Below are 14,278 nucleotides of genomic sequence, written 5' to 3' on the forward strand. Positions count from 1 at the left end.
AAAAGCATCATCAAAAAGGTGGGCTTTTAGCTTAGATTTGAAGATGGCCAGAGACGGAGCTTGACGTACCGGCTCAGGAAGTCTATTCCAGGCATACGAAAAGCATTTCTCCAACAGCCCTAAAAGCAAAATCAAGGTGTATCGATTCTGGCGTACATTTACCTGTACTGAAGCGTAAAAGTATTCCTCCATTCCATTGCACCTGACCCTAAAACCATACTTTCCTTTTAAACAAATGAGCTCACTCTAGTGTAACCGGATTAACCATCACAAATGCTTCTCTAATTCATAGACTTCGGCTGCACCCAATCAGTTGAAAGGTAGCCTTTTTACCCCGCCTCACTATTCAAGTAGGCGGGGTAAAGTGAGAGCGGAATAACACGATCGCCTTCTGTGTGCCCTGAAGCTTTTTGGATGATAAGCAACTAGCGACATAAGAATCTTATTGGTATGACAGAGGAGAGATTTAGACAGAAAAGGTGAATCATTGAATTATTTTCTTAATAAAACAAACCAAATCGTTGGTCAGAAGTTATAGTGCTGGCTAATTTAAAACGAGTAAGCTTATATTAAGTGAAAATATTGCTAATGTGTCATGAGTAAGTAAACTCAAGGGAAATTTGCCGTGTGTTGTATGCACAACCAGAAAGAAAATGCAACCGCTGCCTTCAGTTTTAATATATTTTAGCGCAGAATTCATATTTGAAATGTAGTTTTTCTTGTATGTTAAAACGGGAATAACCTGATTTATTCCATCTTCGGTTTGGTGATTGTTTTAGCCGGGGGAGGGGGAAGTGGAGAAATGCTGCTTGAGCTTGTATTTCACACGATTGAGATTCAGACATGGTGTTGAGGGAGTATTGGGCACCATTCCTTACCATCCTGAGTGTTGAAGATCAAAATCATTTTGCACAGCTTTAAATAAGGCATTAAATACTATTTGAAACAAAATAGTAATAGACTTCTGGTATGACTTAAAAGCTCGTTTGTTTTATTCAAGTTCTCTTTATATATATACATTTTTTTTGTCTTCTTAGGGAATATTCACTGGTGGATTTAAACCCTGCATTGCTCTGCAAAATTGATTCTGGATTGAGTAACATTATGATCTATGCTTTCATCGACTACCCAGCTCAGGATGAATGCACGTATATTACATTACACTTCTAATCTATTTATTCTCACCCGGTGAGCATTTTAAAGAAAAAAAAACAAAGTGAGCAAGCCTTTGCAAGTGAGTCCTCATTCTCCGTAATGAAGCGGAATAGACAGCAGTACAACTGTACACCAGGAAAATGGGAGAGAAAATCCCAGCCTTTATCAGTATTTCAGCAGCCAGTGCGTGAACTGCACAGCATACTGTATTAAGTCTCACCTCGTAGTTAATAGGGAAGGCATTCCCCGCATTGTATCTAGGGTCGCGAGACACTTGTTTGTGGTCAAGGGAGCCGGGGAACTGCTGGAGCTACAATCATTATGTATAAGTTTCTAGGGATCGTAATGTCCCTGCTCTGGAAACTGCACTTGATACAAGCTTTGGACTTGGGCATTTCGGTGGCTGGAAACAGACCCACTGCATCCATAGGAGCTGAGTTTGGAACGCTATACACTGGGCAGGTGGCTAGAAATACAGAACATATATATTCCTTCAACTATACTAACAGGCCAAGCCAGGTAAGAGGTTCTTTATGTGATTTGAAAAAGACCAGGTGCCATCAACCATCTTTTTACCTATTCTGGTGTATTTGGGTTGGTGTTTTTGTTTAGGTATCTTCATCAAATTACAAGAGACAAGAACATTACTTAACTGTGGGGCCCTTTTACTAAGGCATGCCAAAAAATGGCCTGTGTTGGTATAGGCGCGTGTATTGGACACAGGTGCGTGTATTGGACGCGTGCGGGTCCATTTTCCAGCGTGTCTGCAAAAAAGGCCCTTTTTTGGGCCAAAAATGGATGTGCAAAAAAAAAAATTGGCGCACATCCATTTTGGGCCTGAGATCTTACCACCCTTCATTGTCTTAGCAGTAAGGTCTCACGTGTTAACCAGGCAGTAATCGTCAGCACACTTACACTGCCGATTACTGCCTGGTAAGTGCCACGTGGTAAAAAATAAAAAATATTTTCTGCCATATGTATTGGACGCATGTAAAAATTAGAATTGCCTCCCGGGGAACGTAGTAGCCAGGCAGAAGTTCTAATTTGACGCAGGTTGTACGCATATGGGCACCTACACGCCTTAGTAAAAGGACCTCTGTGTTTCTGTTTTGCTAATCTGTGGTCTGTCTCTCTTCTATTAAGACAATAGATTTTTAAAATGTAGCAGTTCCTTTAGAATGCCTCCTAGCTTTTCATGAATTCATAAAGATGCTATAGGAGTGGAGCCATCTTCTTCTATGGTGTGGGCTTTCCAGTTTAATTAGGCCAGCTTTGGTAAACTCCCCTCAGTAGCTGAATCAGGCTAGCTTTGAACTAAGCTGTTATCATTCCTCCTCATTTATATGGGGGGGGGGGGGGGGATGCTTGGAATGGAGGAGTAGCCTAATGGTTAGTGCAGCTGGCTTTGATCCTGGTAACCTGGGTTCAAGTCCCACTGTAGCTTCTTATGACTTTGGGCAAGTCACTTAACTCTCCACTAGTGGTTAGAGCACTGGTCTTGCAATCCAGAGGTGGCCAGTTAAAATCTCACTGCTGCTCCTTGTGACCTTGGGCAAGTCACTTAACCCTCCATTGCCTCAGGCACAAACTTAGATTGTGAGCCCTCCTGGGATAGAGAAATATCCAGAGTACCTGAATGTAACTCACATTGAGCTACTACTGAAAAAGGTGTGAGCAAAATCTAAATAAATTACCCCAGGTAGCCTCCAGGGACAGAGAAAGTGCCTGCATTTAATATGTATAGCACTGGTACTTTTAATAGTACTATAGAAATAATTAGTAAGAGTAGAAGGTAAAAACTGTATTGCTGTGAGTGTAGAGGAGATGAGTAATGATAGGAGGGACCAATGAATCACTGTTTACCTAGCTGAATACTACTTAGTTTAAAATTAATAGTTTTATAGCCTTTTGTTTACTTTCTCCTTAAAATACAATTTCACACAAGTCAAAACATCTCTGTTCTCCTATTCCTAATTCCCTCTTGTCTTATTGTGAACCTGGGCCATGCAACAAAATCCTTGAATATACATGCTATCATTATTACTTACTTCACTGGTGATTGGTAGATCTACCTTTATGTTCAATGGACAGTCTTCAAGTTCTTTATGGGCAGCAAACCTGCTTTGAGTCACTTGCTTCACATCATCAGCTCTGGTTGTCTGCCATTTTCTGAGGATGCAGGGCCTCATTTGCATAAGTTTGTAGGGGCCAAAAAGCCAGGCAGCTGCTCAATGGTAAGGCTGGCTGAGAGTGTAGATTTGCTGAAAAGAGGAGTAACCTGGTGGTCAGAGTAGTGGATTTCTTCTTCTGGCACTTCTTTTAACCTTGGGCAAATAACTAGATCCTCCATTTCCTCAGGTACAAAACTTTAGACTGTAAATCCTCTTGATCCCAAAAACAACAAAGCAGGTGATCCACAAACTCCAATGTGGAAACAAGCGAAGCAAATCAGTAGTAGGTACAAATACATCTTTATTGTAGGGTTTTATATATGTAATTTTGATTGTTAATTATTATTTTATAGCCTGTGTTGGATGTTTTCTTTAGGTTGAAACCCTATAATAAAGATTTTTTTGTACCTACTGTAAATTCTTTTGGGCACAGAAATACCCAATGTACTTTTTATGTGACTTGGCTTGAGCTCAGCTTTGGAAAGATGAGTAATCAAATCTAAAGTGCATGCATATGAACCAGTAACTGGATGCCAGGTGTTTTTGGTATGATACTTCCACAGACCTGAACTAAACACTTGAGTGACCAGAGACATTTCCTCCAGAACATGTTCTCTTTAGCAGGAGGGCCCAGAGATTGCTTCCTGATCAGTCTTTCTGCCAGGATTCTCATCAAGAGAACATGATGTCCTAGATAGCATCTGTCTCACTGTGGTTTTCAATTTATCTTCTGAACTCGCTCTAAGATCTCCAGTGATAGAAGTAGGAGGCTGCAGTTTATTTAAATAAAAGTTTGCTCAAGATGTTTGTGTGGGTTGGGGTGTTTTTATTCAGGAGCATAATCTATATGTTAATGAGGGAATTGTGTCAAGCATTCTACATAAAACAGACAGCAGTGTGGAATACTTATGGATAGAAATTCTATGTGTGGAGGGAAGGAATTTATTGGTAGGGCTGTACTACCACCCGCAAGGACAGAAAGAACAGATAGATGTGAAAAATGTTTATAGAAATTAGGAAAGCTGGCAAATTGGGCAACACTATAATAGCTGATTTCAATTACCTGATTATTGACTGGATAAATATTACATCAGGGAATGCCAAGGAGGTAAAATTCCTAAATGTAATAAATGACTACTTCTTGGAGCAACTGGTCCAGGAACCGACAAGAGGGGGACTGGGGGAGCTATTTTAGATTTAGTCCTTAGTAGAATGCAGGGCATAATACGAGAGGTAACTGTTGGGCACATTGGGAAACAGTGATCGTAACATGATCAGATTTGAGCTGATATCTGAAATGAAGTCACTAAGGAAATCTACTGTGGCAACATTTAATTTTCGAAAGGGCGACTGTGATAAAATGAAGAAAATGATTAAAAAGAAGCTAAAAGGATTGGCTGCAAAGGTTAGGACTTTAAATTGGGCATGAGTGCTGTTTAAAAATACCATCTTGGAAGCCAAGATCAGATGTATTCCATGTATTAACAAAGGTTGAAAGAAGAGCAAATGACAGCCTGCATGGTTAAAAAGTGAAGTGAAAGAGGCTAATAGAACCAAAAGGATATCCTTCAAAAAATGGAAAAAGGATCTGAATGAAGAGAATAAGAAGCAACATAAGCACTGGCAAGTTAGATTCCCTTTGACAGGATATACACCCTGTTACAAACAGTAAATCACCTGGACTGGAATGTATGCACCCCAGGGTACTGAAAGAATTCAACCATGAAATTTCAGATCTACTGTTAGTGATTCTATAATCTGTCATTAAAATCACCTCTAGTACCTAAAGATTGGAGAGTGGCCGATGAAACACCAGCTTTTTTAAGGGTTCCATGGGTGATCCATGAAATTACAGACTGGGAAGCCTTACTTCAATGATGGGCAAATTATAAAGAATAAAATTAGAGAATAGTTATTAAATTCCCCTCCTGTATGGCTTAACATTGAACAAAATCTTAACAAACCTATTCCACTCAAGTATAGGCTTGACACTATTAAGTCAAATGTTTTGGATCATTTTGATATTATACATGACACCCTAATGGTGATCCATTAGCTGGATAAAGTTCTTTCCCATCCTATTAATAAATCATTTGACGCACCATTGTGGGATAATCAGTTTAGTATTGGTCATAAAGCTATTCATTGGTCTATATGGATAAAATGTGGTATATATACATTAAAAGACATTATCGATACAAACTAATTTAGATCTTTTGAAATGTTATATAAAAAATATTCCCATCCTTCTTCCCAGTACTTTCAATTTTTACAACTCCATTCTAATATTGTAAGTGAAAAAATCATTCACAAATGTTCTTCTTCACCACCTGAATTATTTAAAATAATGTTAGAAGCTCTACATCTTGGTAAGTCAGTATCCAAATTTTATAAATTACTTAGAAAAGAAATTATATTAATCTAATAACATTACAGAATCTCTGGGAATTAAATATTAAGCATCATCTTTCTGCTGAACAGTGGAATGTTTTTTGGTCCAGGGTAAATAGGACTCTTCTCTCTGCTTCAATCCTAAAATCACTTCATTTTTTGATGGAAAAAGGCTGTGAACACTTGCAAAACAACATAGAATAAATAGTTCACTTCCAAATATACACTGACCCTGTAGTTCTAGCATTGGAACACATGATATATTTATGTAATAAGGTGCATCTGCAGACTGATGAAGGTGTGTTGGTGGTAGGAAAGAGCGTTGCCCACTTATAGACTGCCCTCCATATTACTCCACTTGAATACCTAGCAATAAAAGGTCAAGTAATAAGTAATACCTTTATACTGACTTAAGGGTCCTTTTACTAAGGTGTGCTAATAGATTTAAGGCACACAACGATTTGCATGCGCTAAATAAGACAACCAGAGGAATATAGTATCTTATTTAGCACCTGCTAATCATTAGTGTGCGCAAAATCCATTAGCTCTCCTTAGTAAAAGGACCCCTTAACCAGCTCTAAGATGCTCTGCTCTCTTCTCAGGCCTGCAAAGACACAGGCCCATGTGTTGACCTGATAAACATATAAATCTTGATTTGCTGAACCAGTTTTATGTCTTAAGAACTTAATAACTTAGGAGTAATGATGCAAGTGTTTGTTATAAGAGCTCATCCTGGGCTTTGCAGCTATTTTCCATGTGCAGTAAAATAGAAAATATTGGCATTTTTCTGGAGCATTTTAACAGAGGGATATGTGAAACCTCAGAGCATCTCTTGATCTGGAAATACCTTCCTTACTATTGTACTACTCAGTCTGGGAGCGCGTTTCTCAAGTTTTACATAGTAATACCAATTTATCTTATAAATCATATTACGTTCTCTATGCTTGGATGATGCTCTTTCTTTATGTCCATTGCTCTGAAAACTATATTTACTGAATGAAAAAATAGTCAAAAAGTTAGGGGTCCTTTTACAAAGGCATGATAGCAGTTTTATGGCGTGCTAATCAGCGCACACAAAACGCTAGCGATGTCTATAGACATATATGGGTGACTACAGTGGCGTAGCTAGGGTAGTTGACACCCGGGGCCGATCATTTTTTAACACCCCTCCCCCCCAAATCCAGTACTAGGCATACCGAGAATACAAAACACTCAGGACCTATAGAGCAATTCTACCATACCATAAGCAGTCATTTGTATGAGTCACACAAGGAAAAGGAAAGCATCTTAAACACTACAGTGAGCACTAGAACATCAATTCACCTATTGTAAAACGAAAACAGACAGATTAGTACAGATCATCGATCCTGCACAGTTAATGCCAATCGAAAGCCATGTCTTTTTCACAAACACAGATACACCCTAATCCACTATAGAATAAGTAATCATAAACTTTCTATTTAGACAAAAATTAAACTGAACCCCCGATGCCAGACTCTGCATACAATGCAACACCACAGAAATAGAAAATGTCCCCTAGTACTGTGCAAAATATAAAGACAACAGATGTAAATTTGAAAAAAACTAACAAATACCAATCACCACTTTACAAATTAACAAATAGAAATAAAATAAATACAAAAAATAAAATAATACCATTTTATTGGACTAATACATTTAGCTTCCAGAGGCCAAAATCTCCTTCCTCGGGTCAATACAGCATAGTGCTGTTACAGTATCCTAGCCTGAGCTGAGGAAGGGGGTTTTGTTCTCTGAAAGTTAAGTCAAAATGTATTAAAATTAGTCCACTAAAAAGATTACCTTATTTACATGTTCTATTTATAAACATTTATTAACACAGCTACAATACTATATCCTAAAGCAAAAAAATAAAAATATATATTTTATTTACAGTTGTCTCTGCTTTCTGCTTTCCTCATCTTCTTTTCACTGTCTTCCTTCCATCCAGCATCTGTCTTCGCTCTCTCTCTCTCTGCCATCCAGTGTCTGCCCTCTCTAATGTCCCTTCCATCCACTGTCTGCCCTCTCTCTCCCTTCCATCCACATCTGCCCTCTATTCCTGCCCCTTCCATCCACCATCTGCCCGAGTCTGCCATCTCTCTCCCTCTTTCATCAACATCTGCCCTTTCTCTCTGCCCCTTAAATCCGTCTGCCCTCCCTCTCCCATCCATCCAGGGTCTGCCCTCCCTCACGCTCCCCCCTTCCATCCAGGGTCTGTCCCCTCTCTCTCTGTCCTCTCTTTTCAGCCCCCAGCCAGTTCTCCCTTTTCTCTCACCAGTCCCGAGCTTTTTCTCCTTGTCCCCTTTAAAGCCCCCAGTCCCCACAGTTTCAGCCCCTGCCCCTTTTCAGCCCCCAGTTCCAGTACTAGCCCCCTTATCCCAACTACCCTCCTTTTCAGCCCCCAGTTCCAGCCCCCTTCATCCACCACAGCCTTGCATCCCCCCCTTTTCAGCCCCAGACCCATTCTCCCACCTGCCCCAGGCATGGACCCATTTTCCATCCTGCCCCCTTGTCAGACCCCAGTTCCAGCTTCAGACCCCTTCTCCCATCTGAGCCCCCCCCCCTCTGTCGAGAGCCGACAGCTCTCGTCTTCTGCCACCACCTTGCCTTTTTTCTAAAATCCATGCAGCCAGCGATGCAGGCAGCGCTTCGCGTCTGCCCTGCGTGCTGTGAAGGCAGAAAATCGTCTCGCTGGCGTCAAACCTTCCCTCGCTGTGTCCCGCCCTTAAGGAAATAGGAAGTTACCTCAGAAGGGGGCGGGACACAGCAAGGGAAGGTCCGATGCCAGCGAGACGATTTTCTGCCTTCACAGCACGCAGGGCAGACGCGAAGCGCTGCCTGCGTTGCTGGCTGCATGGATTTAAAAAAAAAAAGGCAGGGTGGTGGCAGAAGACGGAGCACCCCCCCACCCACTGGCACCCGGGGTGGACCGCCCCCACTGCCCCGCCCTTGCTATGCCACTGGGTGACTAACATTTAGTGCATGCTTATTTTTAGCGTGTGCTAAAAACGCTAGTGTGCCATTGTTAAAGGACCCCTTAGGTTTTCAAGTGTACAGCGCTGCGTACATCTAGTAGCGCTATAGAAATGCTAAGTAGTAGTAGTAGTAGGTTTTCTTTCTGGTGGAACTCCTCTGTATTACTTTTTTTTGTATAAATGATCCAACAATGGCAATCAAAATTATGTCCATCACTAATAATATCAAAGTTGCTTGTATCACTGGATCTAAGAAAACATGCTAACTGGTAATGAAGCAAGACCTCAGTGGTCCAACTTAATGGACTAAACTTATGCCATTAAGAATTAAACCTCATTTTCTTCATTGGTCTTTAAAAATTGTAACTCTTCTTGATGAAGAAGCAGTTGTCAACAAGATGGATCTGGCTAAATGAGAGGAGTTTGTCTTTTAGAAAGCAGATTGCAAAACATGACTCATATTGGATAAGTCGCCCCCAAGCCAACACAGATAAGTGCAATACTTATTAATAAGCTGTTTACAAAGGTGCGCTAACTGTGTAGCACCCATAGGAATATTGTGAGCGTCTACACAGCATGCGCTAAAGAACACTAGCGTGCCTTTGTAAACAGGGCCCTAAATAAGAAAAATTACAATTTTTAAAGGCTAATGAAGAAAATTATGTTTAATTCTTGATGGCATAAGTTGAGTCCATTACGTTGCACCACTGAGGTCTTGTTTCAATACTAGTTAGCATGTTTTCTTAGATTCAGTGATATAAGCGAATTTTCTATCAATGAGTCATATGTAAAAAAAAAAAAAAACCTACATTGACAAACATTTAAAAATTTGAAAACCTTTTAAGATTTTTTTTCAATCCAGATTATCTGTATAATTCTACTTATATCATAATGTATAGACAAATATGTTGATGCTGATTTCAATTTCATTTTCAACTTGTTTAAATTTATTTCTTATGTTTACTCAAAAAATTCTTAATAAAAATTGATTTGATTTTGAAATTACGGAACACATAGACAAACATTGTTTAATGTCAGAATCAGCACGGATTTAACCAAGGGAAGTCTTGCCTCACTAATTTGTTTCATTTCTATGAAGCTGTGAATAAACATGTGGATAAAGGTGAGCCAGTTGATGTAGTGTGTCTAGATTTTCGGAAAGCTTTTGACAAAGTTCCTCATGAGAGACTCCTGAGAAAATTAAAAAGTCATGGGATAGGACGCAATTTCCTTCTGTGGATTAGGAATTGGTTATTGGACAGAAAAGAGGGTGGGGTTAAATGGCCATTTTACTCTGTGGAGGAGGGTGAATAGTGGCGTTCTGCAGGAATTTGTACTGGAACCAGTGCTATTTAATGTTTATAAATGATATGGAAATTGGAACGACAAGCGTTGTGATTAAATTTGCAGATGATGCAAAACTATTCAAAGTTGTTAAACACATGCAGACTGTGAAAATTTCAAGAAGACCGTAGAAATTAGAAAACTGGACATCCAAATGGTAGTTGAAATTTTAATGTGCACAAATGGAAAGTGATGCACATTGGGAAGAATAATCAAAATCATAGTTACCTGATGTTAGGGTCTGCCTTAGGAGTCAGCACCCTAGAAGAGATCTAGGCATCACCAGGGGCAGTAAAGGCCATTGAGGTCCCCCTGGACACTGCCTCACCGCTGCACCGCCACCCCCTCCTGCACACTACAGCGTCTGCCTACCACAGACCCCTGAGCCAAAGTGGGCCCTCCCCGGACCTACCTTGAAGGGTCCAGGTGGTCTAGTGACTTCTTCGGGAGCAGGAACGAGCTCCACTCTTTCCTGCCCACTATCGCTACTGTGCCCAGCATCACCACGTTTTCAAGATGGCTTCTGAGACTTTCCATGGTAGTCTTGCCAGTCTTGGCAGCCATTTTTAAAACATGGTGCCACCAGGCAGAGTGGTGGCAGTGAGCAGGAAAGAGAGTGATTCTTTCCTGCCCCTGCAGAGGCCACTAGACCACCAGGGTCCTTCAAGATAGGCCAGGGGAGGGCTCACTGAGGCTGGGGGTAGGGAGACTGTAATGTGCGGTGGCAGTGGGCAACCAGGCAGAGCCTCTGGACCCCCTAGAGCCTTTAGGCCCTTGGGCAGTGCCCAGTTGCCTGAATGGCCATTCTGCCCCTGGGCGTCAATGCAGACAATACTCTGAAATCTTTTTCCTAGTGTGCAGTGGTGGCCAAAAAAGCATGGGATGCTAGGAATTATTAGGAAATGGGTGCAAAATAAGACCAAGAGTATTATAATGCTTCTGTATCGCTCTGTGATGCGTCCTCACCTTGAGTATTGTGTGCCATTCTGGTTGCTATAATTTCAAAAAAGAAATAGCAGAATTAGAAAAGGATCAAAGATGAGCAACCAAAATGATAAAGGGGATGGAGCTCCTCTCATGAGGAAACACTAAAGAGGTTAGGGCTTTTCAGCTTGGAAAAGAGATGGCTGAGGGGAGATATGATTGAGGTCCATAAAATCCTGAGTGGTGTAAAACGGGTAAAAGCACAAAGACTAGAGGAAACTCAATGAAGTTACATGGAAAAACTTTTAAAACAAATAGGAGGAAATATGTTTTCACTCAAAGAATAGTTTAGCTCTGGAACTCGTTGCCAGAGGATGTGGTAACAGCAGTTAGTGTATCTGGGTTTAAAAAAGGTTTGGACAAGTTCCTGGAGGAAAAGTCTGTAATCTGCTACTGATAGAGACATAGGGAAGCCACTGCTTGCCCTGGGATAAATAGCATGGAATGTTGCTACTATTTGGGTGTCTGCCAGGTACTTTTGATATGGATTGACCACTTTTGGAAGCAGCATACTAGGCTAGATGGCCCATTGGTCTGACCCATTATAGCTACTCTTATGTTCTTATGCACTGTGACATAAGTGATCATTAGGAACACAAAGGAGAACAAACCTCTGCAGTTCACAAAAAAAAAAAAAGTGATCAAAAAAGTCCCAGAAGTCAATGGTGTGGTGAAAACATTTTATTGGAGCATTGTCAATTTCAAATTAAGAATTGTACTCTGAGCCCAGGGAGAAGGCAGTTTGCAGGCCAGGTCTGGCTCAAGGGGTTGGGGCACCCTGAGACAACTTTTGCATTTGTGCCTCCATCTTGGAGTCAGTCTTGCAGTATGAACCGTGCAGATAGCAGGGCTCACACCATAAGAATAACCCCACACCAGAAGGCATCTGTATTGTCTGATCATTTTATTTTTCCAGTTGGGTTGGTCCTGGTTTCTCTTTATCATTTCCTCTTGGCTAGTCTCTCATAAATACTTTCTAGGATCTCTGTTCCTTCCTGCTCCCTGTCTTCTTCCCTGTCTCCCTTACATCTGTCTTTGACATTAATCTTTCTCTCTCTCTTTTTTTTTTTTAACTCCTCTGTCTCCTTTCTAGTCTGCAGTCTCCCTTTTTTCATCTTTCATTACTTACCAGCTTTTATTTTCTCCTCATACTTCCCTAGTCTTCCCATTTCTCACCTCTGTCTCAGCTCCTTCCCAAGCTTCCTAACTCTCTTCCTTCCTTTCATCCACTTTCTACTTCTTTATTTCCACCGTCCTTATCTACTTTCCTCTTACCAGACCCAGTTACTTCCTGCCATTCAACCCCTTTCCACCTCTGCTCACTGCCTCTCAAACTCTCCAGGTCCTTTAAACTGTGTCCCTTTCCTATTTTCTGCCCTCTCGGAACCCCACCCAAACCTTACATCCCCATATACACTCCCAATATTCAGCCAGCCTTAGTCTGGTCTTCCACCCAAACCTAGAGCCTATGGCTAAGTTTGAGTCTCTGTCCTTAGATCTGTTGTTCAGCCCCTCCCTCCACCATTTTGAGGCATTCATTTCACTTGTCTTTTCCATCCTGCCTATTTCTTTCCTTCCTTAGCATTCTCCCCCTTGCATATGCCTTTGCCTCTCTCCTCAGCTCCCTCCTACCTGCTCCACCTGCAGTGGGAGCGCATTCTTCCCTCCCACAACTGTACTGCTCCTCTTCTTCCATTGCCCCACAGGCTTTAAATTTGAAATAGGCAGTTTTGTTTCTTGCAAGAAAAAGAAAGCGCCTTGCCTCGGGTTCTGAATCTGTAGTGCAGCTGGGGAAGGGGAGCAGCACAGTTGTGGGAGGGAAGAACATGGTCCTGCGACTGTAAAGGAGCAATCTGGTAAGTGGACTTTTGGTACCCTTAAACTTGTTTGTTGGGATTTATTAACCGCCTTTATAAAGAGATTCACTCAAGGTGGTGTATAGCAGGTAGAGTTTAACAGCAAACTTACAATTTTGTTAACAGCATAACAATAGTAAATGACCAAATATAAATACAGTGAAAGAGGAAAACCTGAAAATAACAAATTGAAATAGGCCTACCATGAAACAGGATCAAAAATATACACATTTAACAGCACTGAAACTGAAATAATAGAGAGATAATACAATGTAAGCATAACAGTGATGGAATATCTAATAAGCATACAATTAGAACATTCGAATAGCATTGCTATGATATTAATGCTTTTCTACAATACAGCTTACCATATAGCTGAGGGGCTAAATGCAGATATATAGATGGGGACAAGATGTATAGTACAGTCAGGATAAATAGGTGGCTAAACTAAAGGCAAGTTCTTTGTAAAGTTAATAAAAATATAAGGAACTGGTCTAAGTTATAATGTGTGTAGGTGTAGCAATCTATGGTGCCTTGAACTGGCCCTGTTGCAGGCAACGGCAGAAGCGGCTCCAGCATGCAGGTAAAATTCCTGCACACATTTTGAAAACTCCGCTCTTGTGCTGTCACTGTGACTGCATCAGCAGTTGAGTTTGATGAAAAATGCTCTTTTCTCCTACAGTTGTGCTTGTGCTAGCTAGATGGATATGAAAATAGACTGCAGTCCTCGTCCATAAGCTGATGCTGCCTGCCAATGAGCATGATTTTTAATCCAGAAAGAGTCTTGGGTGCACTGCTGATGCTGGTTATATAGTTCTTAGTCTGCTCAATTCCATCTAGATTCTAAGCAGATTGACACTAAAAGAAATCCTGCTTGCCAGGAGAATTACATAAGTATTCTTTAACTATTAACAATCAATTTGTATATGAGAAAAGAGAGGTTTTTTAAAAACTTCCAAAATATATAGTAATTCTCAATTTCACAGCAAACTTGGGCTGAGAAGGCCTAGCCTCTGCAAACCTCTGATACAGGACACCTTATAAGATACCTTTCCCTATTCCAGACACTTACGGTAAGTTTCTTAGTACACCATTGTCTGGTTAGGTGAGCAAGAAATGCTATCTAGTTCTTTGATCATCTTTATTGCTTGAGCATTTGGCCTCCTTAGTTCCCTGCGTAACCTGCCAGACTTGGCAGCATGAATACTGAAGTTCTAGATATACTGGTACTTGCAACTTGCCAAACAGACCTAGCTTTTAGATAAATTCCAGGTTGAGATACTTAATACCACAGAATAATTATTCTGACAGGAGATTTGGGTTAATATGGCTAAGAATTAGTTATAAACAGAACTGGGCAGACAGTAATAAAATGTAATAA

At 40.8% G+C, this 14,278-nt stretch overlaps 1 protein-coding gene across 1 annotated transcript in view; it reads left to right on the forward strand.

Moving 5' to 3' along the window:
* Nucleotides 1-399: 399 nt before the first annotated feature.
* The window catches only part of SIDT1 (SID1 transmembrane family member 1), a 234,634-nt gene continuing 220,755 nt past the window's right edge, over nucleotides 400-14,278 (forward strand). The window contains exons 1-2 of the mRNA XM_030203910.1: nucleotides 400-479; nucleotides 1,038-1,674. Of these exons, the coding sequence (XP_030059770.1) occupies nucleotides 1,477-1,674 (198 nt within the window). The 5' untranslated portion in view covers nucleotides 400-479; nucleotides 1,038-1,476. The remainder of the gene's footprint in view (nucleotides 480-1,037; nucleotides 1,675-14,278) is intronic.

Source organism: Microcaecilia unicolor, chromosome 5 (genome assembly GCF_901765095.1).
Source record: "Microcaecilia unicolor chromosome 5, aMicUni1.1, whole genome shotgun sequence".
NCBI lineage: Eukaryota > Metazoa > Chordata > Amphibia > Gymnophiona > Siphonopidae > Microcaecilia > Microcaecilia unicolor.